The 27,787-nt window shown below is 52.9% G+C and overlaps 11 protein-coding genes across 11 annotated transcripts; 5 read left to right on the forward strand and 6 right to left on the reverse strand.

Moving 5' to 3' along the window:
- Positions 1-1,390: 1,390 nt before the first annotated feature.
- On the forward strand, positions 1,391-3,214 carry CGCS363_v013532 (putative transcriptional regulatory protein; the record flags this gene model as incomplete). The annotated part of the gene is made up of 4 exons (XM_036645381.1): positions 1,391-1,422; positions 1,535-1,900; positions 1,955-2,220; positions 2,277-3,214. The coding sequence occupies 4 exons, from the start codon at positions 1,391-1,393 to the stop codon at positions 3,212-3,214; spliced, it is 1,602 nt and encodes a 533-aa protein (XP_036489239.1).
- Positions 3,215-3,874: 660 nt separating this feature from the next.
- On the reverse strand, positions 3,875-5,650 carry ght1-0 (High-affinity glucose transporter ght1; the record flags this gene model as incomplete). The annotated part of the gene is made up of 5 exons (XM_036645382.1): positions 3,875-4,421; positions 4,478-4,851; positions 4,909-5,043; positions 5,104-5,210; positions 5,272-5,650. The coding sequence occupies 5 exons, from the start codon at positions 5,648-5,650 to the stop codon at positions 3,875-3,877; spliced, it is 1,542 nt and encodes a 513-aa protein (XP_036489240.1).
- Positions 5,651-6,195: 545 nt separating this feature from the next.
- On the reverse strand, positions 6,196-8,627 carry CGCS363_v013534 (putative transcriptional regulatory protein; the record flags this gene model as incomplete). The annotated part of the gene is made up of 3 exons (XM_036645383.1): positions 6,196-7,324; positions 7,394-8,496; positions 8,553-8,627. 3 exons carry the CDS (start codon positions 8,625-8,627, stop codon positions 6,196-6,198), a joined length of 2,307 nt encoding a protein of 768 aa, XP_036489245.1.
- A 1,403-nt stretch (positions 8,628-10,030) lies between these two features.
- CGCS363_v013535 (Uncharacterized protein) lies at positions 10,031-11,410 on the forward strand (the record flags this gene model as incomplete). The annotated part of the gene is made up of 1 exon (XM_036645384.1): positions 10,031-11,410. The coding sequence occupies one exon, from the start codon at positions 10,031-10,033 to the stop codon at positions 11,408-11,410; it is 1,380 nt and encodes a 459-aa protein (XP_036489246.1).
- Positions 11,411-11,491: 81 nt separating this feature from the next.
- Positions 11,492-12,800, reverse strand: CGCS363_v013536 (uncharacterized protein; the record flags this gene model as incomplete). The annotated part of the gene is made up of 4 exons (XM_036645385.1): positions 11,492-11,873; positions 11,937-12,313; positions 12,385-12,504; positions 12,567-12,800. 4 exons carry the CDS (start codon positions 12,798-12,800, stop codon positions 11,492-11,494), a joined length of 1,113 nt encoding a protein of 370 aa, XP_036489243.1.
- Positions 12,801-14,469: 1,669 nt separating this feature from the next.
- On the reverse strand, positions 14,470-15,856 carry CGCS363_v013537 (Succinate--CoA ligase [ADP-forming] subunit beta; the record flags this gene model as incomplete). The annotated part of the gene is made up of 5 exons (XM_036645386.1): positions 14,470-14,559; positions 14,614-14,735; positions 14,792-15,643; positions 15,695-15,767; positions 15,818-15,856. The coding sequence occupies 5 exons, from the start codon at positions 15,854-15,856 to the stop codon at positions 14,470-14,472; spliced, it is 1,176 nt and encodes a 391-aa protein (XP_036489244.1).
- Positions 15,857-16,953: 1,097 nt separating this feature from the next.
- On the reverse strand, positions 16,954-18,852 carry CGCS363_v013538 (uncharacterized protein; the record flags this gene model as incomplete). The annotated part of the gene is made up of 4 exons (XM_036645387.1): positions 16,954-17,642; positions 17,704-18,212; positions 18,426-18,539; positions 18,665-18,852. The coding sequence occupies 4 exons, from the start codon at positions 18,850-18,852 to the stop codon at positions 16,954-16,956; spliced, it is 1,500 nt and encodes a 499-aa protein (XP_036489247.1).
- Positions 18,853-21,356: 2,504 nt separating this feature from the next.
- Positions 21,357-21,887, forward strand: CGCS363_v013539 (uncharacterized protein; the record flags this gene model as incomplete). The annotated part of the gene is made up of 1 exon (XM_036645388.1): positions 21,357-21,887. One exon carries the CDS (start codon positions 21,357-21,359, stop codon positions 21,885-21,887), a length of 531 nt encoding a protein of 176 aa, XP_036489248.1.
- Positions 21,888-23,267: 1,380 nt separating this feature from the next.
- CGCS363_v013540 (uncharacterized protein) lies at positions 23,268-23,880 on the forward strand (the record flags this gene model as incomplete). Its single annotated transcript, XM_036645389.1, has 2 exons — positions 23,268-23,659; positions 23,709-23,880. The coding sequence occupies 2 exons, from the start codon at positions 23,268-23,270 to the stop codon at positions 23,878-23,880; spliced, it is 564 nt and encodes a 187-aa protein (XP_036489680.1).
- Positions 23,881-24,212: 332 nt separating this feature from the next.
- On the reverse strand, positions 24,213-25,420 carry CGCS363_v013541 (uncharacterized protein; the record flags this gene model as incomplete). The annotated part of the gene is made up of 5 exons (XM_036645390.1): positions 24,213-24,365; positions 24,424-24,506; positions 24,565-25,016; positions 25,075-25,134; positions 25,188-25,420. 5 exons carry the CDS (start codon positions 25,418-25,420, stop codon positions 24,213-24,215), a joined length of 981 nt encoding a protein of 326 aa, XP_036489679.1.
- A 475-nt stretch (positions 25,421-25,895) lies between these two features.
- CGCS363_v013542 (Lactose permease) lies at positions 25,896-27,566 on the forward strand (the record flags this gene model as incomplete). Its single annotated transcript, XM_036645391.1, has 3 exons — positions 25,896-26,091; positions 26,148-26,449; positions 26,499-27,566. 3 exons carry the CDS (start codon positions 25,896-25,898, stop codon positions 27,564-27,566), a joined length of 1,566 nt encoding a protein of 521 aa, XP_036489427.1.
- Positions 27,567-27,787: the final 221 nt, after the last annotated feature.

Raw genomic sequence — 27,787 nt, forward strand, 5'->3', positions numbered from 1 at the left:
TGCGATGCGTTCATACTAGAGTTGCAACCTCGAGCGAGAAAGAGGGCAGCAGACTGATGTATCAAGGGCTTGGGTAGGACAACACATGATCACATGCCTCGATAACCTCTTGCTTCGGCCGAAAGTTTGCATCCAGGTTCGTCGTTTTTGGTCACAAAGGTCGCAACGAAGGCCAATTATAGAAGCCCGAAGACACCACCGTGGCCAAGAATAGCAGGCAGAACGATGGAGTGGCGTCATATCTGGAGAGAAGAAGCTGAAACTTGCAGCTGCATTGCTCTAGACATGCGGCCAGGTCGCATCGATCCGGAGCGCGACACGGGGTGGTTCACTAGTTTTCCGCGTGGCAAGACGAGAGATTGTAAGGTTGCGGGAGCACCCGTCTGGGGTCAGGAACACGGCCCTTCGGAGACGACGGAGATGATGCGAAATCAGCGGTTTGAGACATGCAGAGGCTTTCGTCAGCTGCTGCATGAGGTCAGTCGAACTTGAGCGAGTTTCCTCATCGATGCATCCTGGAGCAGGACTGGGATGACAGGAACAAGAACGATCGGCGGGCATTTCGGACGAACCAGGATAGTCTACTGGCGCGGCGCAACCCTCCACCAGCGAGAATTAGGCTTCAGGACCCCTCATTTCGACAGTCTCCTGGAGGACTCGGGGGTGGGCACAGAGCTTGATTGGGCGGAGGTGTGTCCAAGACTGGCAGAGTCGCATTTACTCATACCGAGTTTATCAAACTGAACCAACGATGGACGGGCCATGAATCCGGAGAGTTATGCGGGCGCGGTATTGCAGGTACGGGGAGCGTGACATTGAACCACTGGATGTGCAGTTCAGGATCAGGAGCTTTTGGGGAGGGGACACTCGTGGAGGGCATCGGCCAGAAGAAAGCCTTCGGCTCGTCGCTCCGCAAATCCATCGGGGATCCACTCATGAGCTAACCGGATCCGGCTAGACGGAACCTCCGTACGGCCCAGGCATGCGGAGAAGACCCACATATGAGGGGCGTCCACCGTTAGCCGAGCCACTGGGGACGCTCCAATGGGGGTTGAAAAGCGGGGGAAAGAAGCCGTACCGGGCCAGTGCCAATTTGCCCGCTGCAGGAGTGGCCTGGCCTGCACCTGCCTGGGAGGAGGAGGGAAATAGGGAAGGAAGGAGCTAGGAAACGAGCGTGTGACTTGCTGTTTTTTGATCGCCTTATTCCGAACGTCGACTCGAACGGCCGTTGCTGCTCAAAGAAAGCGAACTTCACTTCAGGCCAGAGACATATCAAGGACGTGGTGGACGCGACTCGACTGGACTATCGATTCGCCATCAGGATCTGGCTCTCTCTCTGATCACGGCTCTCCTCCGTCTATCCCTTGCGACCACAGCCCAGCCCCCGACGATGAGATACTCAACAGCGTGCTCGGCGTGTCGGTAAGTCGTCAGCCGAACCCTCCCCGGGAATCCTTTTCTCTCTCTCTTCCCCCCCATTCCCGGCCTCGTCCGGCTTTGGAGATGATCGCATCGCTCACCGACGGCATGGCAGCGCTCGACGGCGCAAATGCGAGGTGCCTATCGGCGGCGGCCAGTGCACATACTGCGCAACCCAGAACATCGCCTGTTCACGCGCCGGCTCCATCATCCAGCCCAAAGCCGTGCCCGTCAGCCCGCTGTCTATCGCGACGCCGACGACGCCCTCTGTCACCGAGATCATCGTCGCCAGCCCCCCTGGCATCACTCCGATCGCTGCTGTTTCCGACAAGGCTCTATGCTTCGAGCTGGTGGAGTTGTACTTCAAGTACATCCACGACTGTCTCCACTCCCTCTTCCACCGGCCCAGCTTCATGCTGGATCTGCATGAGGGGACTGCTCCTCTGGCGCTTGTCTATGGCATGATGGCGTTGTCAGCAAGGTATGTCATGATCGAGACCGTTTACCCCAGCGAATCCTTGCTAACTTGCCTAAGGTTCTCCTCAAATCCTATCTTCAATGGCATTGCTCCGATATCGAGGGGAGAGCTCTTTGCCAACGAGTGCAACATGCTACTCAACCTTCGAGATGTGTCTCTCACGAGCATACAGGCATGTGTCTTGCTTGGTGCCTATTCCATTGTAGAGGGAGAGGCAGGCGCGGAAAGCGTCTTCTACTCAGCTGCATGTAGGATAGCCAACTATCTCGACCTCCCAAACCTACCCACGCCGGACCCGTTACAGAGGGAGATTCATATTAGAGGTACGTACCGTAACTCATCCGTACGTTGAGGCTGTTTCGCCCGCTCACACCCGTAGTTTACTGGTCGCTCTGCATGATTGATGTCTGGTCATCAACTGGTGTCAACCTCCCGCGTCTTATGGAACGGCGAATGGACGTCCCGTTACCGATGAACGAGTCAACCTTCCTCAATATGACCCGTGCGAACAACAACCACTTTGACTTTATCCTGTCACCAAACCGGGAAGACTCGCTCATAGCCCAGATGATCAAGCTTAACAGCATCCTGCTAAAGGTCAACGACGCCATTAAGTCTCTCACATCAGACTCCACAGTAACAAACATCGACGAGACTGTCTCGACCCTCGCGCAGGAACTTGAGGCCTGGGAGCTCGAGCTTCCCCCAAGTCTCCGCGATACCCCAAGCAACCTGCATTCTTTCGCCGCCCAAGGCCTGGGCCGTATCTTCATCGCTGTGCACACGGGTCACTACCACTACAGTCAGTTGCTCTTCTATCAGTATCTAGATGAGGTCCAGCGCTTTCCCGCCTCCCCGACCGCCCAGATCTTTGCCCGGAAATGCAAAGAGAACGCCGTCTCCATGTCGCGTATCATCGACCTCGCCAACACCACGCCTGGCTGTGACGCCAAGTTCAACATGCTGGGCCACATCATCGTCATCACGTCGTCCATCTTCATCCACACGCTGCTTTTCGAGACCGACGAGGCCGAAATTGCCAACGCGCGGGCAACCCTGGAGCGCCACTTCAACACCCTCGTGGCCTTGCGGGTGTACTGGCCAGGGCTCGAGGTGTGCTTCGTCCGCCTCAAGACTTTCCACGAGCTATGTCGCAAGAGCATGAACACGAGCTACCGCATGGACCGCTGGATGCTACGGTTCCTGACCGAGTTTGCGAGGCCCATTGATGAGAAGGAGCGTGATGAGGACGGGAACATGGACTTGGACCGATGGAGTGTGGGCAACATTGGTATCAGCCCTGAGAATTGGGCATGAGCATGCAGTACGGACACGGACAAAGAATATCCGGCGCTGGTTCCGAGCCTCAGGTTAGCCCAGGACAGTGGGATCTACGTCACAATGGCGATTGCGATGGCTCTAGGACCGCCGCTGCTGGTGATTGAACCATTGAGGACATCCCGAAAGGCCATGTAGGTGACCTGTCGACAGGCCTTCAGAACACACATGTCGGAACTCGGATGCAGTCTCCTCACCGCATCGCCTACTAAGGACCGCAGAAACCGGGGCATCTTTGGGGGAAGATGGGGTCAACCACCTCGTAACCCCCGCGTATCCACTTTGGAGGCGGGGTTGTGTAACTTCCCCAGGTTCCCAGATGCGACATGAAGCGCCGCGCCCGCTCTCTCTGATGCTGCAGTCTATCGCCTATGACGAGGTGCTGAGCTGAGCATTCGTGAACCTGCGGATCCAGTCAAGTACGATGCTGGACGAAGAGGACGTGGGCAACCTTTTCAGCTGCCATTTATGAAGCCCTTTTGGGGCCTTTACATAGCGCGGGCCAAAACAAGCGAATGGTGTCGAAGCGATAAATATGTTGATACACGCATCTGGCTGCATATTTTTCTACCTTAGCAAAAGCCATGTTCAATACCACGAGCCCTCATCAGGCTGTTTCTGATGCTAGTACACTACGTCTCAAACCACCGAGCCCGACTTCGCAGTGACAGTCTGCTGCTCAACTCCATCCTCCTCCTCCACTCCCTTCGCCGCAGCCACCTCCACCTCAAACTTCGGATGCTCCGCAAACCGCCGTACGGGCACGCCCTCGTGGAACATGCGATCAATCTCCTCCAGACTGCGCCCCTTGCACTCGGGCACGCACAGAAACACAAACAGCGCGGAGCACACGGCGATGCTGCCGAAGATGAAGCCGACCTTGCTCTGCAGGCCCGCGTACGGCTTGTTGAGCAGGTACGGCAGCGTGAAGTTGACGAGGAAGTTCATGAAGATGTTGACGAGCGAGGAGGCGCGCTGGGAGCGGTCGCGCAGGCGCAGGGCGGGGATCTCGGTGACGACGACGTAGGTTAAGGGTCCCCAGCCGAGGCCGAAGCCTGAGCCGAAGAGGAGGAGCATGCCGACCATACCGGATTTGTAGGAGGTCGGGATAGGGGTGTGCACGCCCAGGCCGGCCATGGTGAAGAGCGCGGCGGCCTGGATGAAGGAGCCGAGGAGCAGGATTTTCCTATGTGAGAAAGTCAGCTATGCAGTTTTGGAGTATTCATCTGCGAAGAGCCATACCGTCGTCCGACCCGGTCCGTCAGGAACAGGCACAGGATAATCATGCCGCTCGTCAGCGCAGAAGAGCCGAGCGTGACGTCGAACGGGTTCAGCGTGCCGAGCGACTTGACCCACACCGCGCCGTACTGGCTCGCGAACGCCTGGCCGGTGGCCTGCTGGAAGAAGGACATGCCGACGGCGATGGCGGTGCGCTTGCGGTTGACGCCCTGGAAGAGCTCGCGGGTGCGGCCCTGCTCGGGCTCGTCGGCGAGGGACTGCTGGATCTTGGCGAACTCGAGGGCGATGGTGGCGTCGGGCATCGTGCCGGCGCGGAGGGCGTGATGGGCTGTTTTGGCTTCTTCGGTGCGGTCGCATAGGAGGAGCCATCGGGGAGACTGGGTAGCGTTAGTTACGTGAAGTTTATTGGTGAAAGGGAGGGAAGGGTGGCGGACCTCGGGAATGAACCAGATCAGGCAGATTACGATGGTAGGGATGACGTAGAAGAGGCCGAAGGGGATTCTGTAGGCGCGGCTGTCTTGGAATTGGGAGGTGCCGCGACAGATCGAGTTGATGACGAGACCGCCGAGCTGTGCTTGTTTGTTAGAAACATATTTAGGTCGAAGATATCTAGGGAGGCTCTGACTTACACCAATGGCTAATTGGTACGTCCCGACCACCATCCCTCGTACAGGCGCAGGCACGATCTCAGACTGGTACACCGGGACGACAGACAGTTCGAATCCAACGTAGACATCTTTCCTTTCGTTAGCTACCCATCAACTTTCTACTTGTTGTAGAAATGGCGGTACACTCACAGTTCAATATCCGCCCCACCAAAATCTGCTCCTTCCGCGTTGAAGTGACCACAACCGTTGCGCTGATGAGCGCGTAGACGCTCATCACAAACATAGTCGTGCGCCGCCCGAAGCGCGCGCTGGTCAGGCTGCCGACGACCAGCCCGATGGCGAAGCCGATGTAGTTGAGGCTGTTGAGCAGCGAGAGGAAGTACGTCGGAATCGCGTACGCCTTCGTGGCGGGGTCGTACTCGCCAAACTGCCGCTCGAAGGCGTCCATGGCCTGGGTGGAGGTGAAGGCCTGGTTGTCGAAGCCATAGTTGAACTGGGAGAGGGCGATGAGCAGCACGGAGGCGGCGAGGCGGGCGTTGAAGTGCTGTGTTATTGAGGAGAGGCCCATTGTGACGAGGTGGGAGTTGTGAATTCGGGAAGGGGTCTCAATGCCGACTTGGTAGGGAAGTGAGGGTATGGAGGTTGGGGAGGTTATATGTCGTTGACTCGGTGCGCCCTCTGAAGAGACGCCTCCGGCATGTTCATGCGGGAAACGTATCCCAGACCCCTGGGGTAGGTCGGCATGCTCATCGAAACATGTCGTGACGATGAATCCGAGGAATACAGGCCAAGGATTTGCTTGCTAATGCCTGAGCAGTTACGCGGTGGAGATGGCAACATCGCGCATCTGGGGTATAGCGTGCCGGAACTCGGCGGGTAAGGTTGAGACGATGGTTCATTGCTGCGAGCGAGATCCGGCGAGATGCGGTGGGGATCCACTTTTGGGGGGTGAACACCATCTTGGCCCCGTCTTGCGTGCTCACTTGCAGACGACTCGACTTTTTGTATCTGGATATCTCCTGACAGTGGAAGGTGGTTGCTGCTTATTTGAAAGAGTCCGTGGCGGCACCTTAAAAGAAGAGGATTGCTTGATGGGAGCTGCATCGTGGGAGTTTACCCGGCCGTCGAGACTCCTCCGTGTCCGGCCCCCGGGCTCGGATCCGGGTCGAGGTAGCTTGACAAGAACCAGCTAAGCTCGCCGCTCATGTCAAACTGCGACGGCGCAACGTAGTAATCCTGCGCCAGCTGGTTCTCCGCGAAGCCCGACCACGTCATGGGCCCGTCGAGGCTGGAGTCGATCTGACCGAGGCCTATCGGGTGCGCCGTCGAGGCCTGGTAGATGTCGCTGGGCGCGTGCATTTGATAGTGATCTCTATCCGCCATGGGCACGTCTCCGTGCAGTGACCGCGTGGAGAGTTGCGGCGAGTCAGAGTGCTGGATCGCGACCTCGTCGACCGTCTTCGCGTTGGCGTCGAAGCTCTGCGAGAGGGGGTGGTACCTGCTCAGTAGCGTGTTGCGTTGGACTTCGCTGCTGATCGGGGCTGCTTCTTCCGGGCTTTCGGGTGCGGTATGGCGGTTTGTGGTCTCGGTCTCGATCATTCTTTTGACGTCTTGCTGGAGGACGGCGATGATGGGCGCGATGTTGGACATGTCGTCGAGTAAGGCGAGGTTGCTCTTGCATAATGCCTCGACCGTCTCATCGTCCAGTGTGACTGGTGTGTCTGTCATAGGGTCCACTAGGTTATCGTATAAACTGTATCTCCTTGCCGTGAGAAGCGTCTTGGTGCATTGATGAACCATGTTGCCATACCCCAAACCAATGGGGAGACGCGTCTGCTTCGAGTGCAGCGCGCCTTTAGACCGCAACGCCTGAAGATGCTCCCACAGACGAGCCATGCGGAGGGCGTGCGAGACCGCGAGGGCGCGCCATGTAGAGACGAATTCAGGGGGCGCTTTGGATGTGAAGGCCGGCGCTGCGGACTCGCGGGCGTGACCGGGGAGACAGGTGCGGTAGAGGTCGCAGCAGGTCTGGAGGTACCACGAGTTCAGGGTGATGTAGGCGGAGAACTCGGGGGTCGTCGAGTGAGAGAACATGTTGAGCTCGCTAGGCTGGATATGCGAAGGCATGTGGGCGAGGAAGTTTGCGAGCTGGGACTGGAGGGATTTGAGGGTTGTCAGGGCCTTGGCGACTGCGGCGGGGGACGAGTCGGAGCGGCTTTCGAGGACGATTGCTTTTGTTGATCTGTGATTTGTTAAACTCTTTCAACTATGTGGGATGATGAGGGGACATGCTTGCCTCAGAACTTCGCACCGGAGACTAAACAAAATCATGACATAGGCTCTGGCTCCAGCATCATGAGCAGCCAGGGCTTCAACGCCATCACTGAGCTTGCTCGTTTGCTTCAGCAACCCGTGACGGAATGTATGTTCAGCATTCGGCAGTGGCGTCCTCATCCAGCGGTTCGGCAGACAGGTGAACTCGTCGAAACCCGCAGAGAGCCCCTTATCCATCCACCAAACGTGCCACACCAGCCTCCTCTCACACTCTCGCCGGATGACTGTCGATGTGTCGGCGTCTGGCGGCAGCGGCCTTTCGTCATTCAGCTGGAACGACACACATAACCTCGCCGCGGTGCTGATCAGTAGCCACACCTTTCCAAACTGTCTGTACGCAAAGTTCTGGAACTTTGACAGAGCCATGAGCTGGATGTTGAGAACCTTGAAAACGTTCAGGTTGGCAAAGATGTACCCGTCAACTTCCTTTGCCCATTGGATAGAGAGTACTCGCGACTCTCGGGATCGTGACACAAAGATTGCCGCCGCGGCACAGACAGAAGTACAAAGTATCGGGGGAAGCTTGCCAGCATAGAACTCTTCCATCATCGACGGCCGGTGGAAGAAGTCGTATCCTAAGGGGTAGACATGGTCGAAGAAAACTTCGAGATGTTGTCGGATGACATCTGTGCTCAACAGCGTCTGCTCAAGAGAGGTGTTGAGCGAAGGCGTCTTCATGTACTGCTGCAGCGTCGACTCAGCTTCATATGAAGCTCCCTGGCTCAGCGTGCATGTACTGGATGACTCGGGGGACGCAGACTGCTGTGGTTGACCATTCGTATGCCGACTCTTTCGTCGTGACGGCGCGGATGGGTAGACGCAGGTGAGGTTCCGCCGGTTACAGTGGAAGCACTGAGGACGGTGACCGGAGCATTTTGCCTTCTGGGCGCGACACTCGGCGCATGCGTTGGCAATGCGCCGGCGTCTGGTCCCGGCCTCGGTGAGGGTCTCCGTGGGCGCCAGTAAGTTGTGGGGATCCCCGGGCTCTGAGGAGACGGCCGACTCCGGGTAGTTGAAGGTGCAGCCGAGTCTCAGACGGCGGCAGTTTTCGCACGGCTCAGGACCGCCAGTACATTTTACCTGGTGAACGGTTCAGTTGATGTTCAAGTTGGCAAGGGATTCAATTCAAGGCTTACCTTCCGGCGTTTGCATGTAAGACAACGCGGCCTGGGCGGCCAAGTCGCATCGGCGCCCGGCTCCGGGCTCGGCATCTCGTCTCTTCTGCTCGGCGGTCCGATGATGTGGATTGAAGAAGAGTCAAACAGGCAGTTCTTCAGGCACTGAGCGGGGAGGCAGGACCGCATCTCATCACCAGTCCAGGCCGCACGGGACGCGGAGCCCGGAACAGACCGAGGGTAATATGGTCCGGCATCCCCAGTTTCTCCACCGAGAGGGAACTGACGTGCTCGGGATGCGGGGTCATTCTAAACCAGTTTGGAGCAAGGGTCACCCACAGTTCGGGCGGGTTTGGCAAATTAGAGGGCCTGAAGAGGCCTGAAATGGCAGAGCACACCATCGCAAAGAGAGATGGCGGAAGGAGAGTTTTGCGCCATTGGGTGGATTGGTGTAGGAAATCGGTGGAGGACAGTTGCGAAGGAAAAGATACATAAGACAAATGTTTGAACTGCTGCATCCCTGTCGCATTTGAGCTACTTACTTAGTCATCTTTCTGAAGGCACTACTGGATACCAATTACCTACCAGTGTTTGGACTCATGTAAATGACTTTGCAGACGTATCCTATTCAATTGTCTAACCGGACGCTGATCCAAGTAATTGCCGTTCATGCTCGCGAACGAGAAACGTCGAGAAAGATTTCAATTGGAGAAACCCGGAGAACTTTGTAGCAGCGTAGACGACGATGGCATGTCGTCTCACTGCCTTTCCATCGCGGATTGTCTATCTAGTAGGCGTGGAAGATATTCCATCTAGGTGTTGGAGGCATCTAGGTAAAAGCTGAATATATCTGTTATCGACCTCATCTAAACGCTCGCCAAATTCCGACAAGTACTTGTATGTGGGGCTATCGGGTGTTGTAGTTCAATCTACGGCATTGGTAGACTTAGCCAGAAGCCTCTGTATTCCTATTTGAGGAAATACGGCTCGATAAGTATGCGGGACATGGGAACTCGGCCGGAATAATCATGCCCGCAAGAATAAGTTTTTAGACCATCGACTTACGCATCTTACTGTAGGATGAGTTTTGGTGAGGGCAATCTGAGGTCCTCACGTAGTCTACGAGCAGGGCATAGGTACAAAGGAAAATAGGCTGTCGATTGAGCGTAGCAAAAGGATAAACCATGACAAAATTAGAGTGATCGTTCACACCATGACAGTCGCAATAGCTTCAACATTTTAAGGCCGCTCACTGCAATGCCTGATTAGGAAGGTGAATTGACGCACTGATCCTCCAGGGGACTTCAGCTGCCGACACCGCACCGGGCGGGTGCCCGATACCCGGGCTTATCGGCGGCCTATGCACGTCGATTCCCCTCACCGATCAACTCACTCTCAAACATCAACTTGACAACGCGTGACATTTAGTGTCCCTTTGACGACCGCGAATGAGGCCGAACAACCCAATTGATTCAATGACACTCCGCAAAGCCCCCATCATGATTGGGCCCGCGCCCGGCGTTTCCACCCGGCGACCGGAAGCCGAAACCGCGATTCCGGAGAAGCTTATCAAACCGTGGAAGCTTCCCCGGCAACAAACCTACCTCTTCTTAAATGCCAACGTTGTCGACACCGGGCATGGGACTATCATCGAGAATGCGACCGTCAAGATATCAGATGGACTTGTCGAGAGTGTCAGTGTTGGAGATGCGGATTACGCTAAATGGCACGGCGCTATTGTGGTCGATCTGAAGGGAAAGTATCTCTCTCCTGGGCTGATTGACTGCCATGTTCACGTCAGCTCTGTCCCTGGAGAGGCTGGTCTCAACGGGGGCTTCAACATGGATGACACGGTGTCTCATCTACGGCAATCCTTCGTCGTCGGCCGCATCCTCAGTAAGGGCTTCACAACAGTCCGTGATACAGGTGGCGCGACTCTTGCGTTGAAGGAAGCTATTCAGGACGGCGTGTTTCCCGGCCCGCGGCTCTTCATCGCAAATCAAGCTCTCTCGCAGACGGGAGGTCATGGCGATCGCCGAGGGGCCCACGATCATTCGCAGCTATGCTGCGGAAGCACCGCCGGTCTGTCTAGCGTGGTTGACGGAGTACCAGAATGCATCAGAGCGACTAGAGAGCAACTTCGGACCGGTGCAGACTTCATCAAAATCATGGTTGGTGGGGGCGTGGCATCTCCTACAGATAGGATCGAGAACACGCAATTCACTGCGGACGAGATCAAGGCTATCAGCGAAGTAGCCAGGAGCTACGGAACTTGGGTGACGGCCCATGCTTATACACCCCGTGCGATTCGCCATGCAGTTGAGAACGGCGTTACCGGTATCGAACACGGTAACTTTATCGACAAGGAGACGGCAGAGTTCATGGCCGAGAACAAGGTCTGGCTGACCCCCACCCTGGTCACATATGACGCTATGGCATCCGACAAGTATGCCGGCTTCCTACCTCCCGAGAACCAGCGCAAGAACCAGGAAGTACTCGAGAAAGGCTTGCAGTCTCTGCGCATTGCTGCCGAAGCTGGGGTCACCATCTGCCACGGATCGGATCTTCTCGGCCCCTTGCAGGCTGAGCAGAGCAGGGAGTTTGGTATTCGACAACAAGCACTTAGCGACAAGCAAGTGCTACAGTCTGCAACTGTCAATTCAGCCAGAATGCTTCGGCAGGAGAACTTCCTGGGTCAGGTCAAGGAAGGGTTTGCTGCGGACCTTCTGATCCTGAACGAGAACCCCTTAGATGATGTTTCCATTCTGGATGAGCCCGAGAAAAATGTCTTGGCTGTTATCAAAGATGGAAGAGTCTACACTAGCAGGTGGAGCAAGTTGCCGGAGGACGTCACTGAGCCAGTTGTTTTGATCGAATAGTTATCATTACATTTCATCATGTTGTTTTTATCATCAATCGTACATCAGTGGAGGCTGTGAACTCCCTGAAACTCATCTAGATCAATAACGATCTTGGATGCTGCTGCCCATGCTTGTGTGCGCCTTGCTGGGCATTGAGGGCATGGAGTCCCGTTCCCCATACTGTTGTAGTTGATATGATGAGGAGTTCTCAGCATCAGCCACGAGTGCGAAACCATCCCTGCCTGAGACACGTCTTGAAGTGCGGTCCGAACCGCCTGCCGTGGTGTAGTATTGTGCGGTCCCCTTTGGTGAATACTGCGACCGGCCGAGCAACGGCCTCAGAAACGGTATGCAAGCCAGAGTGATACCGACGCCAGGCTCAAGAGCACTGAAGATGAGTGCATTGGGAATGCCGAAAGTGACGTCGGTGTACTTTAGGTGTGCAAGGTAATACAAGCGAAGAGCTGATACAATGCACGTGCTGTGAAGGCGGGATTTGGTCAGCCCATGAGCACAAGAGGGTTCCATCAAAGACAAGACTCACAATACTCCTAGCGAGAAAGTCGCAATGAGAGCAACCTTTCGGTACGTCTCCAGTTTGAGTCGCCACAAGTAAGACACAGGCATGATCAGGACAATGATATCCGTCATCAAGTTCACTACCCCCAGTGTTCCATCTGCCGCAGGTTGGTTGCCGCAGTTTCGGTTCTTGAGGTCGAGAAGCCAATTATCGGACAGGGGTCGGCAGATGAAGAAGGCCACCAATACAGCCACGGCGGTCCAGATGACGGTGAATCCTGCCATGATCCTCGCGGCTAAGATCATGCGTCGTGTGGAGAAGAGTTTGGTGTAGAGAAGAAGGATGGCAATCTTGCACAGACTGAGGCTGACAGCCCATAGGATTTGCTGAACAACAAGGAGCTGAAGAAGAAAAGCAAAGACGTTAGTGAAGAGGTCTTTTCACTGACGCGCTCTGAGCCTGTGCGACGTACTTGGAGAAACTTGATGATGGGACCCCGTCCATATTTGGGGATGATCTCTCGGAAGAGGTACCCAACTCCGCCCTGGGTGACACTGAATATCGAGACGAGTTGCAGCGCGTGAGAGAAGACCTATCATAACAAACCCCAAGTCAGCCCCAGGAAAGCTCCATCAAGCACCCAGAAACACGTACACATGCCACGATGATGCAGTAATCGCTCGCATCCAAAGCCCTGTGTGCCATGCGCCTCGCCATCAGCCGCAAGATCAGGGCCATCGTGGGCACGATGATGAACACAATGGACACCGCGACGACACTGATCTGGCTCTGCCTCTCCAGCGGAATCGTCGCGGTCCCGTCCCCAATCGTCGCGTTGGTCGAGACCGATGCCAACGGCACCGCTGTGGTTGTTGTTGCCGCCGCCATATTGTCGAGTCCGCGGCGTCGATGGATGAGGATCACGGTTCACGACCCTGATGTGGATGTCGCGGGAGGACGGTGGAACGGCTCTTTCCAGAAGCCCATGGGAAAATCAGGCAACGCGGTTCCATTTTCAATCTCGCAGAGATGCCAACAACGCCATGGGTCGACCATGTTTGCTTATTCGCGGTTTCCCAGGGCAAATGCTCGCCTAAAGAGGTCTCTGACCGGTGCAGCTCGTGGGCACTGCGTCCTGTATGTTTGTTGCTTTTTCCATTGCGAGCTTGCACTGCTTATCGACTCAGCGTGCAGGCGACGTGCATGCTCGACAGGGGGACTGCGGACTACGCGATTGTTCCAGAAAGGGAATAGGGAAGATTGTTTGCGCCGCAGCAGCCGACCGGCGCCCAGCCTGGACTCGGAGGCTAAGGTGTGACGGCTGGACTACGTCGTGCTTTAGTCGGATGGGAAGTGTGAGCGGATGCAAGGAACGCAGTGTGATATGTCAATTAGTTAGAAATCAGATCCGCATCGTCATTTGGGGGTTGCAATGATGAAGTTCGGTTCGCGGAACTCGCATCACGATGCCATCGGGAATGTTCTGATCGGATGAACATGGGATTTGCCGCAAGGATTCCCATCTTGGCCTACCTGAGGATACTACCATGTCTCCTTCAGTTGACCCTGTCCTGTCTGTTTTCAAGGTTCCCCAGAATCAGAGGCATTCACAGCCATTGACCATGTTATCGAGAGGAGTCGACTTGCATGAGAAATGGGTCTCCGGGCAAAATGGTGGCGAAATGCCATGGGTAAGCTGCAGGGGAGCCAAACATGCACAAGGATGGCCATCAGAGGGGAAACCCTTTCTTATTCTTCCCTTACCATTCGTAAATTCCTTTTTCCACACATGTTTCCCGTTCGATGTTCGTGCCTGGTGTTCCAGACCAATCACCACAGCTGATTATCTCACCTCGCTTGCATTTAGCATGTCTAGGGCCATGTTGTCATCAACATCTGGACGACTGGCGACTTGTCTAACCCCTCACTTAGAAGCTCAGCTGGCCCCCTCCTTCGAGCCACCGGGAGCTAAAAGCCGGGATGCCCTCCCGGCTGCACAACATCACCGGTCGAGTCCTTGTTCCCGCTGGGAGTTGTGTGGTACACCATCCAAAAGAGGATCGAGGTCCGGCCGCCAGCCAACTCAATTCCGACGTCTCAGGCAGGTTGGAGGCTGAGAGGCTTAGTGTTGGAAGAGTTTTAACGCCACTGACCATCAGTCGCAATCCGAGTCGCCGGTCACCTCGCGACGACGCGATATCATGCGCGTGCATGGTGATGCCCAGATGATAAGCTGGCATTAGTTCTGCGGCGTGCCACTCCACGTCATGAACAATTCTTGGACACTCAAAGACCTCGTGGGATTGATGAGAGATTTTTCGGGCTGGGACTACTCGGATGTGAGCCTGTTTCCGCGAAGCCACCGTCGAAGTCACATCGGACGGCAGCCTGCATAGCCGCGTCGCGGCTAGGAACGCCACGAGGTGGTTGAATGCAAGACGTGTAAAATTTTCAAGACAAAAACGTCGGCGCCCGCTGCGGACAGTTGGAGAACATGTGTCAAATTCTAGCCATCTCAGACAGGACTTGTTTCCCTTGGCTCTGCCATGGCCGAAATCTACGTTGGGGATCTAGCCAGCTCTACTGCCTTCTGCGCTGCCTTGCCGAAATCTGCCTCTGTGTGCAGTCCCATTTTCGCTTCTTCCAGCTGCAGGAATTTATTAGAAACGCAGCGATCGCTTTGGAATTTCTTCTGGCTTACCATCTTCAGGCCCAGCTCTGAGTTTGTACCCTGAAGCCGCACTACCATGGGCACCTTCAATGGACCCAACTCGGTTGCGGCGCCGATGATCGACTCCGCAATCATGTCACCTCGGGTGATTCCTTGGGGAGTCTTGATTAGTCACATGAACGCTCGACGAGAATTTACTTCAGCTTACCGCCGTATATGTTGACCAGGATCGTCTTGACTCTGGTATCCCGCAGGATAATCTCAAATGCCTTCACCATCGTCTCCTTAGTTGCCTGGCCACCGGCGTCCAGAAAGTTCGCGCTGGCACCGCCATGAAGAGCGATGGCGTCATTGGTGGCCATCGCGAGCCCAGCACCGTTTACCACGTTGCCGATGTTACCGTCCATCTTGACGTACACCAAACCGTATTTCTCGGCCTCTGCCTCTTCAGCAATGTCATGCGCCCGATCTCTCAGAGCGAAGATGTCCTCCTGTCTCTTAATAGCTGCATCGTCTATGGTAATCTTCGTGTCGACACAGGTAATCGTCTCATCGATCGCGTTGATGATAGGGTAGACTTCGAGCGAAGTGACGTCTTTGCTCTTGAAAACCTGGCACAACCCCTGAAGGACGCTTCTCAGGTTCTCCTTTTCTGCGGGGCTTGCTTGGAGGACTTTGGAGACTTTGTCGACAACTTCTGAAGTGATCCCTTCAGTCAATCCGAACTTGGTTGTACGCAGTCTCTCGGGTTGTTCCTGATCTAGGGCTTCCCCGCCAGTTCGCGATGCGATGATGACTGGACAGTACCTTTCTCGGTCAAATGTGATTGTTAGGTGCCATTTACAACGGCTTTTAATCATCTCGGTGACGTAAACCTTTTCAACAAGAACACCGTCGCCCGTCTCTGTTGTCCTGAAACGGCGCCCGAGCATGCTTTTGGACATGTCCACTGCCTCCTCAGAACTCCGGGCTCTCTTGAATCTCCCTGTAAGGCCATCTTCAAACACACCCTGAGCCTGATAGCTTTGGGGGAGTTGGGCCTTGATGATGCATGGTACACCTGAAATAGTTAAGTCAGCTCAGCCACCGAAATAATGCTTGTTAATGTTACCTAGCTCCGAGTATATTGATTCCACTTCGGCTGGAGTTCTTGCTAGTCTGCCTCTTGGTACTGGTACGTTGAACTAGAATGAATGTGAGCAGTGAGCTTCAACTGGTGTGCACTTTGGTTTACCACGAACCTCCGCCAGAATGCTCCGAGCTTGGGGTTCATGCAAAGTCAGACATCTCAATTGCTGTCGTGAGAGCACCTAAGAGAAAGAAGGAACGTCAGCTTCTGGTTCTCACAGAGCCCAACAAATGGTTCATGCTTCAAAAGTACCATATACTCACCTGGACTTGGCTTCTCCAGAGCTTCGATGTCAAGCTCCGGGAAAACATGGCCACAAAAAGCGCCAATCTGTTGCGCTGTAAAACACTCAAGCACGGCTGCGATTGACAAAGTAGCCTTGGGTTGCCGATTGGGGGGTTACTGGGCGAGTGCTATTGATGACCGAAGTAGTGCAGGTAAGATAACCGACAGCAATGGAGGTGGCATGATCTCGTGCGTCATCGAGGAGGGGCCGCTAATAGGCCAGGGGGAAGATAACCGAACGGTCGCTAGGCCCGTCCGGCTCCAGCCGGGCTCGGTTAACTATGACGGCTACATGCACGCATCACGAATGAATTTCTGACCCTTTCGATTATAATTACAGACATATCGCAGCATTTATAAAAAAAGCTCAAAGACGAAATAAAACAAACATCCACCTACAACGATCTCATCTTCTCCATACATGACCAATGAGATCTTGCTGGGAGATCCAAAAGAAAAAAAAAAAAAAAAAAAAAAAAAAAAAAAAAAAAAAAAAAAGGGTGTTCGCAGGTTTGCGGTACTCCTTGGTTCAGGGTCAACCTAGTGACAACCAAGATCAATGGTTTGCAGAACAATCAAAGAAGAATAGTAGACAAGACACACCGAATAAAACAGAAGACAGGTTGCCAAAATCAGACGTTAGAAGACTATATGTTTCGTTCCAGGGAACTTTGCAGCGTCTCTTAGTGCCTTGTCCTTGGTGAATGCATAAAGGTGGGGACAAATCAAGTCGAATGCAGGACGTTTGTTGCCTTCTCATGTCTTCTACTGCGCGCTACCCTAAGCTCTTCGTATGAATGATTGACACGATATATCTAAACACCATTGCTCCTGCTTCTAAATCTACCACAAGATGGGTGAGCCCATGTCCTCATGTTCCCATCATATCCATCGCGACAGGTTCCAATTCAGTTGGTGGCACACCAACCGATACTCGATACCGTGACAAGGAAAATCTAATTTGTGGGCAAAGGCCACTCATTCGCGACTGCGGAGCCTTGTGCAGCAGGAGTGGGCGTGGCATCACCTTGGCCCGCAGGAGTTGCCTCTGCTTCCGTCCTCTGAGGCGTTGTCCTCGAAGCCAGCTCAAAATGAGCCCTCCTCAGAAGACGTTCGTACTCTTTCCAATTCTCCCATTCGTCAAATGCACCCTCATCTTCATCTTCATCCAAAGGCTCATCATCCTGCTCAAAGTCGGTCCCATTGTCTCGGCGACTCTCCTCGAACAACATCCTTCGCTTCTTGGGTTTGGGGTTTCCGGGAAGCACTCCACGGTATTCTTTCGGAATCTCGCCCTCCTTATCGCCCATCTTGATCCTTTTCTTCGTGTCCCACACGTTGAGGTCGACCTTGCTGAACGGGTGTGGGGGACTTCCACCATGTTTTGCCAAGGCATTCTTCAACACCTGAAGGTCGGGCAAACCCCTGTAACTTTTGGTGTGTTTTGCCAAGTCGGGGTGCTGACCTTGGCTGTAAAACTCATCCGCTGTGTTAAGGACCCAGCCTGGGTCATCTGGAACCAGATCCTTTGGCCAACATGGGTTCTCCTTTAAACCGTACCAGTCAGTGTCTTTTCTCAACCCATCCCAATCATCTATGGAAAAGATTGCTCTGGGAGTTTGGACCGACACAGTCGTAATGCGAGCTACCAAAAAGAATGAATTAGAGAAGCCATGAAAATAATGTTTGATAGTGGAAGAACCTACTCATCGTCTTGTCCTTTCCAGTGATAACTTGCACCTTTTCCTTCACAGTACTGATGAGGTAGTCTCTCACATAATACGTTTTCTTGCCCTTTTTGTTGCCTTTTGTAGACACCGCATCATGCTTGGGACAAAAGTTACCCCACAGATTGCCGGCTCCTCTGTTGTGTTGAAACGGGTTGAACCGAACTCTTTGCGTCATGCCTTTGGGATGGGCTACATCGTCACCGGGCCAAAAGTTGCGAGGAGGCCACTCGTCTCTGTCGCACCCATCGGCCATCTCGTGTCCATACCTGTCCAGCTTGGGTTTACCTTTGGTGTCGACTCGAAGGACCCGCAGAACCCATCCGTTTGCCCAAGGCCAAACCCAGTGTTCTTCCTTCTTCGCAAGAGTCTTGACCGCCGCCACGCCCCAAGTTTCAGTAGCTCCACCATCGAGGCCAGTGTTGGCTGTTGCTCCGCAAGTCCATTCAGTCATGGATTTGGTCGCTTTGTGGATATCCATCATTGATCTGTTGTCCAAAATCAGCTGAACTCTCTGGCAATAAGTCTCTACAACCAGGAGCCCCACGAGTAGTGATAGCACGCTTGCTCCCATTCCTTTTTGCATTTGATACCAGTTATCTTCGTTTCATAATAACCAATATCCTTCTCCGTTGTCGTTATCAAAACCTGCTTTCGCTGCCCGCAATCTTCTGTTGTCGTTCGAGGATCGCCGAGCTTACCCTCCCAGACCCCCAGATTTGTGTTCGGCTGTCTCGCCCTGAGCTGACATGCTTCGTTCAAGGTACTCGTTGGGGCGTGTGTCGTCTTTTCTGCCGGCGTAGCCGACACCTTCTCTGTGGGTTTAGCTGGTTTGGGTGGGTCTGGCTTGTGCTGCGGTTTCTTGCAATCTGCCTTCACTTTCTTGTGGCAGCCGGTGCTCGTCCCCATAGAGTCAGGCATGTTCAGTAAAGCACCGAACACATCAAAGTTCCAATCTTGCTTGCCGCAGGCAGGCCCAACCCAGTTGCCGAAGAATGAGCCTACTTCTAGCCCGTTCTCGGAGAAGGTTTTTGCGCCCTGCACGGCTGCCTTTGCTGCTTTGAGAAAATCGCCAGTCGGAGTGAAGCTGATACCGACGTCCAGAATCGATTTGAGAACCGAGAGCATGACGAGACATATGGGCTGTTCCAGCTTTGCCAGACCCTCCATTACCACTTCCAGAAGGGCTTTTGCAATTTCAAGATCACAGAAACACTTTCCCGGGGCCCAGGGGTTTCCATCGTCGTCTCGATATTGCGGCTGTATCTTGTCCGGGGCCAAGCCTTGGAAAGCGGTTCCATTACACTATAGTCTCTGTGTCAGTACCCGCCGAAAGTAGTTCATCTCTCGGAAATTCAATAATGACGATACAAAAGATTGGGAAGAAAACGCGGAGAAAGAGAGAAAATTGTTGAAGGAACTATGGTGATAAATTATGCGTCGAGAACAGGAAACTGCTTACTCCATAATTGCCCTCCGTACCTCCATGGGTTTTGCAATATACCTTACAAGGAGCTTTGGATTTATCCAGATTCTGTTTCTCAGTGAAGTAATGGAAACATTGGCCATTCGTTTCGTATGCTGCTAAATACGTTTTGTCGTTCTCGTCCCGGCGAACGGGGTCAAGTCTGGGAATCGCCCCAGTAGCAATATTGAGACAACTGACAAAAACAAACAAAACAGGGAGAAATGTCTTCATCTTCAACTAAGTGGATTTGCAAAGCTCGTTTTGACAGATTCCGACAGTAGATTTTAGAATATCGACAAGAGAGAGTAGAATGTAGAAGAGATTGTTCCTTGGATGATTCAAGAGATACCAACATCATAGCAGGGTCATCAATTGAACATTTATGTGATTGCATCCGTCCACTTCAGATATCATGTTCATGCAGTAGCAAAGTATTCAGGGTAGGGTGAAGTGCCAACAACGTTCTGAAATGAATCTTCGGGCCCCCAGAAGCCATTCCTCGTCAGCATTGGGGGCTTATCACATCAGCTTTCTTGATTGCAGTCTTGGCCTTACCCAACATCATGAAAAGTAGATGTACGTTGGCTTGACGCCGGAGTGCAAACCTTACCGGTTGGGTGATCGCGAATGGTGAGGCGGATGTTTCCAGGATTCGCTGACGCCCAAAACGACAACGGAAATCAGTCTTCCCCGAAGACAAAGCGAAACCTAGCGAGCAGGATTTAACGACGTGCGCCAATGACTGTGGTCAAGTTTCCGAGATTCAGGCTTGACATATTTTAGATAGTGCAGAGTTTATACCATACTACCTGCTCTTAATTGATCCAGGGATGGGAGAGGGATCTTTCTCAAAGCGCAAAGAGAACTGCGCAGAGGCACTTCTGTGCCATGTACCATTAGTCATTAGACGTCAACGGGTCGGAGATTCCCACCGATCGGTCGTGATCATCTTTTAGTTGGACATGCCATGTCTGCAATGGGTGAATTCATAGGCAAGTCACGGACCTCACCCAACAGGTACTTGGCAAACATTCTCCCGAATGATAAGTGATTAAAGTTGCCATGAGAATTCTGTCGCTTATTACAATTACGACTGACCTGAATAAAGATCAGTCCATCCTGCGTCTGGGCTTTCTTAAAATAGTGTTCATTTCAACACGTCGCATTTCTGGCCTTGCGATGAAAGCTGAACCGATGATGCAACTCTGTGTTGGCCAAGAGAACTTTTCGCTATTCATAGCCTAACCGCCGGCGTTTCTTTCTTTTATTGCTCAAACTGCTGCGCCGTGCAAGGATTGAAGCGCCAACGTTGGGTCAACCCGTCCCCCCACTGGGAACCACCATCTCGCTTCGGACTGTCTATTGCGTCAACTCTAACCCCCACGTCGTTGGTTGGGTGACTACAATGGAGAAAAGGGGATAGTTGGTGTGGTAATTGGGGCCGACGGATATCCATTTCACCGACATATGCAGGTCAACGACGCTCTGCCCCCTCCCTAGAGGCCCGCATCTACCCCTAGGCGCGCAGAAATCTCAGCCCGTATCCTGCTCTCCCGTGCCAACAGTGTGTCCAAAATATGAGCAAAATATTGGACTCGCGCTTAAAGCCCCAAGACGTTCAGAAGTTAACAGAGCACCTCATAGTCCCATTAGATCTGCGTTGCATGAAATTTCCTCTATCTCTCTCGATTTCATTGTAAGAAACCTCCACCAGAGCAAAGGTTTATCAATGCTTCCCCTCAGACCCGCATCCCAGGCAGAGCCTGCAGCCCCTCCGCCTCCGAGTGAGGCCTACTCTTACTCACACGACGCGGCTGTTGCTGCCATTACATCCTATTATGAATTGATCGCTAGACTACAAAGGGATGAAACACAGTTGGAGTATCCGCCGCCGGGCGGGTGGCCTCAAATTACTCGGGAATCGTTCGCTAGTCTTGGCAAAACCGATGCCGTCATCGACCTCCTGCGTCATATTCCATACTTCACCGACGACACCATTGAAATCTTGAACATCACCAATCCACGGTGCTTCATCAACTCGTTTCTGTACGAAATGATCCATGCAGACAGCGAAGAGCAGCGTCACGAGTCGCAAGATTTGAAAGAAGTCGAACAGAACAAGATCTCAAACACTGCCGTTGATGAGGACGGATTCCCTCGTGGTATGATACTCCTCGCCATAGGCGAAGAATATGGGTTCAAGGTGTATCTTGACACCACCCACGGGCTCATCATTCTGACTATGAATGGTGGAGACTTTCCACGCTGTGAGCCCGACTTTGAGGGTGATGTGTCAAATCCTTATGTCGACTGGGATGCGGAGGAGGGTCACGAACAAGGGACATTAGGAGATCATGAGAACAGTGACGACGAGGAAGAGGCAGAGGACATTTTCGGCGACAACGATTGGAGAAGTGGCGCCAAGTCTGAAGCCTTCAGAATCCAAACCTTCTTCGATCTGTGCAAAGAGCAATGGAGACGAATGAACCTGATGCCCAGGCTGGAACACCTAGGCCGGATCGATATGCTCCAGCATCCCGAGCCTTCTCCAGATCAAGCTGTGCGTCAACAAATTCTAAGAAATGCTGGATGGCCAGGCACTGGGCCGGAAGTTGGAATGGGTTGGGACAAGAAGAAGGCAAAGAAGGATATGATTGAATATTTTGGTGCCTGGGATTTCGAAGAGAGCGACTGAGATCCAACCTGGTGTTATCGTGGATGTTCGCAGATACCATCAACTAACGCCATTCCGACGCGCATCTGTGCATCGTTCATTTGCCAATAACTTGCCAATTGGTGCCAGCTGCAAAGCACGGAAGACGCGGGAGCGTGAGGGGGCTGTTTTGATCACGCGCTCTTCGATTGGACACCTTCACACGAATAGTCCCACGTCGTCGCATACCTCTTCTATCAACGTAAAGCACATGTTAAAATCAATTGGGCTTCTTGTATCTCATCTACTTTACACAGAGACATGCCGCCGGCTGCTCGCGCCACTCAAAGAGCCCCGAGGTCGTGCATAGCTTGCGCCAAACGAAAAGTCAGGTGTGATAAGAGACTTCCTTGCCAGCAATGCGTGGACAGGGGGCAAGCAGCCGATTGCAAACGCGAGATTGTTCGAGTAAAGGGTGCTTTAGTCGAGAACACAGGGTCTGACCGCCCGGGAAATCGGAGTTATGCTGACCTCCAGCGAGAGAACGCGGTGCTCCGCGCTTTACTCGGCAGCGAAGGTCCACAGACAAAAGTCAACTACTTTCAAGGCGGAAACGCCCATTCATCAATGAGATTCGAGCTGAACGGAAGAAATCGTATCGAGGAAGTAGAGCGGCGCTTGTTCGACGAGATTGGGATGTCTTCACAGCCACGAACTGTGTTCGACTTGAAAGAAATCATTCTACCTTCTGAAAGTTTCAGTCGGAGCATGGTAGAAAATGCGTTTCAGTGGACATTTTGGCTTCATTTTGCACTCTTCATCCCCAAGTTCCGGCGCGAACATGAAGAGTTTTTGGATCGGTTGCGAGCCAACCAGTCTCTTTCAGACATGGATCCTGCGTGGATGGCAATCTACTTTAGCGTCCTGGCCTCCACGCTCATGTTTACGGATGAAAACGAAACCATCAACCAGCGACCGGCTGGTGTAACTTTCACTGGCCTTCTCCGAAACTGGTATGATTCGGCGTTGCTGTTCCTCGATAGGGCCGACTACACGAAAAGACAAGACGTGCGCACTCCTCAGGCGATTGCCATTCTCCACATTGTATTCAATAACGTGGGAGACGTGCACCGTCATCAAAATATGTGGGCAGTTGCGATACGTCAAGCCCAACAGCTGGGACTGGGCTCAGACGATAGCAATCCAGACGAATCCTTTTGCGAGCAGCAGATACGGCGGAGGCTTTGGTGGACCTTGGCGATATGTGAATGGTTACCAATCCCCCATCGAGTTCCCTGTTTGCACGAGATGGACTTTACATGTAAGCTACCAGACGAGGTTGATGATGAAGAGCTTGAAACCGCATCTGGAGGGTCGAGACTTTCGAGATCCAAGCCCCGACCTGTGAGATACCATATCGCCATGGCACAAGTCTCCAAAATCTATTACCAACTTCGCTATATGCTCAGACTACGCGAGTGGGGGACAGAAGATGTGGCACGGTTCGTCTTCGATGCGGATGAGCAGCTGGCAAACCTCATCACCGACCTACCCTCCTATCTCCAATTCGATGAGAAACCGACGACTTTGACCGAAGAACGAGATCGCCAATATCCCTTCATCCCGTGGCAGAAGAAGAGCTTGGCAAAGGTTCTTCTTTACTATCGAATGGCAATCAGCAGTCAGCTTCAAGAACATTGGCTAGACGGTTCGACTGACGGGGCTCGGACGCGAGCTATCTGCATGTCCTCGGCTCGAGGGCTAATTCACTCGACACTTAGGGAGACTGTGGATGCATCTAAACTGCGACCCTGGTCAGTTTCAGGAAAGCCCAACTTCAAAAAAAGTACTGACATCTTCAAGGGCAATCACCATGAATATCTTCGCTGCATCAGCGGTCCTAGCACTCGAATCTCTGCATACGGAGGAGGACTTCTCTACTGAAATACAACAAGGTCTGGATTTCCTGGAGAGAGTCCAGGCCCAGAACCTCGTCGCCGAGAAAGCAGTAAAGTTCTTAAAAGAGATGACTTAGCATCATTAAATTATTGTTTGTTGAACTTCATGGTACTATCCTTAGTAGCCTGCAATGTTGGTCCTGTCATAACATTCACCTCAAATCCATGATTGGTGTGCCGCCCAACCTCGCTGTTATGGCCGAGTCCGGGACAAGACAACCAGTGCCATGCGCAAGCTCTTAGACACATCCTCGGGTACATGAACATGGATGCCGAAGTTTCCAGCTTTCAGAAATTCAGGCAAAGGCATCTTCTATAACAGCATCTCGACTCACGATGAAAAGCCATTAAAAGGATCAATTGATCTCCAATATCAAACCTCGCTACAACTCTATGATTTTCCATTTCATCAGGAGGCATAAGGCAGAACTCCTGCAAGCTTCAATAATTTCTCAGTTTCCACAGGCTCCTGAGAAGGTCTGTCTCTTTTGTAAGTTTCTTGCTCCCCAAGTCTGATAACCTTTCTCTCGTCCCGGAAGATGTTTGCGTGAGGCCAATGAGTCTGGAAAGACTTCTGTTAGACAAAGTTTCTCGAAATTGGGTTGCTCGACGTGACTCACGGTGCCCTTGCGATCTTTGAACAATTTCGCCTTCATCTCCAAGTCTTCGGCGCTCGCATACGAAGCGGGAGAGTAGCACATGTCTATCAGAGCAGATGTCAGTGAGTTAAATACCGAGCTGGCTAAACCTTTGGGTCTTACACAAAACAGAGCGGACCGCATCACTCTCTGGCAGGCAATTGTAGTGAATGGTTCTGGAGTCCCACAGGATCAGATCGCCGGGCTCGGCGCACACTTTGACCGCCTCGCAACCTCTCTCCTTGAACCAGTCAACCTCTTCCGGGGTAAAGCCGAACCAGTCGGCCGGGCCCCAAGTCTCTCGCTCCGTGTCGTGGGTCTTGAAGAAGGCCTCGTTGAGTGCACTGGACCCCTTCAGGACGATTAGACCTCCGTCCTTGGGACCATTCGGGGCAAGATTGAGTATCCCTTGGACGCACTGTAGTCCCTTACGGAGAGGACTTTGATCGACGTGTGGCCAAGCACCAATGGGTTCTCGATCTTTCGCAGGAAGAGTCAAGTTTGCACCGTCGAAGGAGACGAGAAGGTCTTTGGTCTGCCAGAGCTTGGCGTAGGCATCGAGAATGGTAGGCTCCCTACAGTGACGAGTCAGTCATTTGCAATTTCCCCCAGCGATGATTCACTTTAGCTTACATGCGAGCTTCCCAGAAGAACTTCTCGTGGGCCACTGAATACGCATGATACATTCCACCCCTGTATTTGAATCAGCACTAGCCTCCAGTCAATGGCTTATGTTGGGAACAAACTTGATATGTGCCGGAAGATTTTGCGGACCCCAGGTTGAGGAGTCGTCTTTCCGGAAGCCGTAAGGAAACGTTTCGAGCCAGTCGAAGAGACCATCAAGATAGTATCCTGCCCTTTCTGGTGAGATAACGCCCTTCAATACGACATAGCCGTCGTTGATCAGCTGGTCTCTCCAGTCCCCAAAATTCGGAGAGGTATCGAGTTGAGGCTCGGTTTCGTAACTGATGCTGCCCATTTTGACGATGTTAGGGTGGACCCGGAATTGGAGAGGTAGGTAAGGTAGCTGATGGTAGAAACAGACTTGCGGGGTTGGAGCAGAATGCCATTGCCGGCCGCTTTATGTATCCCCAACAGATTGAAGATACGCATCGCATCCATTCAACCAATCTTGTGTGTCATATGAAAGATCGGGTAGCATTTTCCATAGCCTGAATTGGGCATAGATTGTCTCCAGGCCGGACGACTCACGGGCGAAACCCCATGTTCTTTGGGGTTCCCTCCACACAACGTTATCGCAATGGCCGGGCGAGTCACGGGCGAGTTTTCGATAGACTGACCAATGGGAGCTCTGCAGATGATAATGCATCTCCATCAACAATTACCTGAACTTCGCAACGATCTATAAAGATGGTCCTCGTGCGGCACCTACCAACCAAATTAATGATATTGTCACGCCATCTCAAGTTTTCCCCCATTTCTTCTCCGCATTCATGGCAAACCTTCCGACGGCCACAGCCGAGCCTGGCTTGCTAGATCTCACGAACACCCACACATTGCCCTGGTGGAAGGACCAAGGCCTCAGAAAGCTCATCTTCTGGCAGACATGTATTCTAGCCGCGCAGATCACTGTCGGCTACGATGAGGTTATTGTCGGCTCTTTCCAGGCGCTGCAGCCCTGGCAAGATGGTAAGCTGCCGCTTCTCTGCCTGTCGTCTCTCCTGTTGCTAAACACACAAACACAGCCATGGGAAACCCATCTGCGGAGAATTTGGGCCTCATCACTTGCATGGTATTTATAGGCGGCTTCATCGGTGCTCTTCTTGCAGCAGCACCGGCAGATCGCTACGGGCGACGTTTTGCCCTTCAAATTGGGTCGTTCCTAGGGGTTGTCGGATCAGTCATGCAAGCTGCTTCGCCCAACCGAAATGTGTTCGTCGGGGGTCGCGCTGTGCTTGGTGTCGGTCTGTCTTTCACCACCACAGCTGGACCCAATCTGTTGACCGAGCTGGCCCACCCGCGGTTGCGCGGAAAGATGGCATCAATGGTAAGAGAATCCTGTCACACACGGCTTCTGATCGTTCTGACTAGATTAGTTCAACGTGCTTTGGTATCTGGGTTCCATCATCGCGTCGTGGTTAACATTTGGAACCGGTCATCTCTCTAGCAACTGGTCATGGCGGATCCCGTCCATTGTCCAAACCGCTTTCCCGTTTCTCCTCATGATTGCCACCATCTTCATTCCAGAGTCGCCTCGTTGGCTTTGCTCTCGAGGTCGGCAAATTGAGGCGAAGGACTTTCTGATCAAATACCATGCCAACGGCAACGAAAGCGACCCTGTGATCGATCTGGAGATGCACGAGATTGCCACAGCTCTGAACCTAGAGGAGCAGAGCAAGATGTACACCTGGTCCAACCTTCTCAAGTCCAAGGCCAACAGAAGACGCCTCGGAATCTGCCTCTCAGTGTCGGTTCTCACACTTTGGAACGGTCAAGGTGTCATTTCGTACTACTTCTCGCCCATACTGGACTCTGTCGGCATCACAAATACAACCCAGCAGACCGGCATTAACGGTGGCATGGCCATATGGAATCTTATCTGCTCTGTTACGGGAGCGTTTCTGGCGGACAAAATCGGCCGTCGGAAACTGTGGCTTATCTCATTCATTGGAATGATCTTTGCCAACGTGCCCCTGACCATTACAAGCGCCATGTATGCGAACCACGGCTCTCAGGCGGCAGCCTACGGGACGGTCGTGTTTCTCTTCTTATACAATGCCGCTTTCAACATTGCATGCAACCCGTTGCTGTACTGCTACACTCCAGAGATTCTTCCGTACAGTATCCGCAGCAAGGGCCTGGCGCTGCAAGTGCTGTCAAGCCAGGTCATGCTAACGGTCAATCAGTACGTCAACCCTATTGCGTTGGAAAGAATCGGGTACTACTACTTCATTTTCTACCTTGGCATGTTATTCCTTGGCTTGGCTCTCATTTATTTCACTTTCCCCGAGACCAAAGGATACTCTCTGGAAGAGTTAGGTATGCTCTTCGATGATGGCTTCGACGTGCGACCATCGATACTCCATGGAAAAGATGTTGAAAATAATAGCCATGTGGCCCAAGACGATGCGAGGAAAGATAATGTCAAGGTCATCGAGAGTTGACGAAGGCGTAAATTAGGATGCCATAATGTTTGTTTACTCGGAGGTATTGCAATGTCTGTCTTGTATGCACGTACGACTGCCTCCCTCTGCTCTGGTGCGTCTCAGCTCGATTCTTGCTCTCGGTTACACCTCACTGCAATTCCACTCCTCATCAACTTCGAGTCCATTGATGCCTACTGCCAAGCTTTCAAGCCGAGGTTCTACAAGCACACTGAGACATC

The sequence above is a fragment of the Colletotrichum siamense genome, assembly GCF_013390195.1.
Source record: "Colletotrichum siamense strain Cg363 chromosome Unknown KSG_Cg363_contig09, whole genome shotgun sequence".
Lineage (NCBI taxonomy): Eukaryota > Fungi > Ascomycota > Sordariomycetes > Glomerellales > Glomerellaceae > Colletotrichum > Colletotrichum siamense.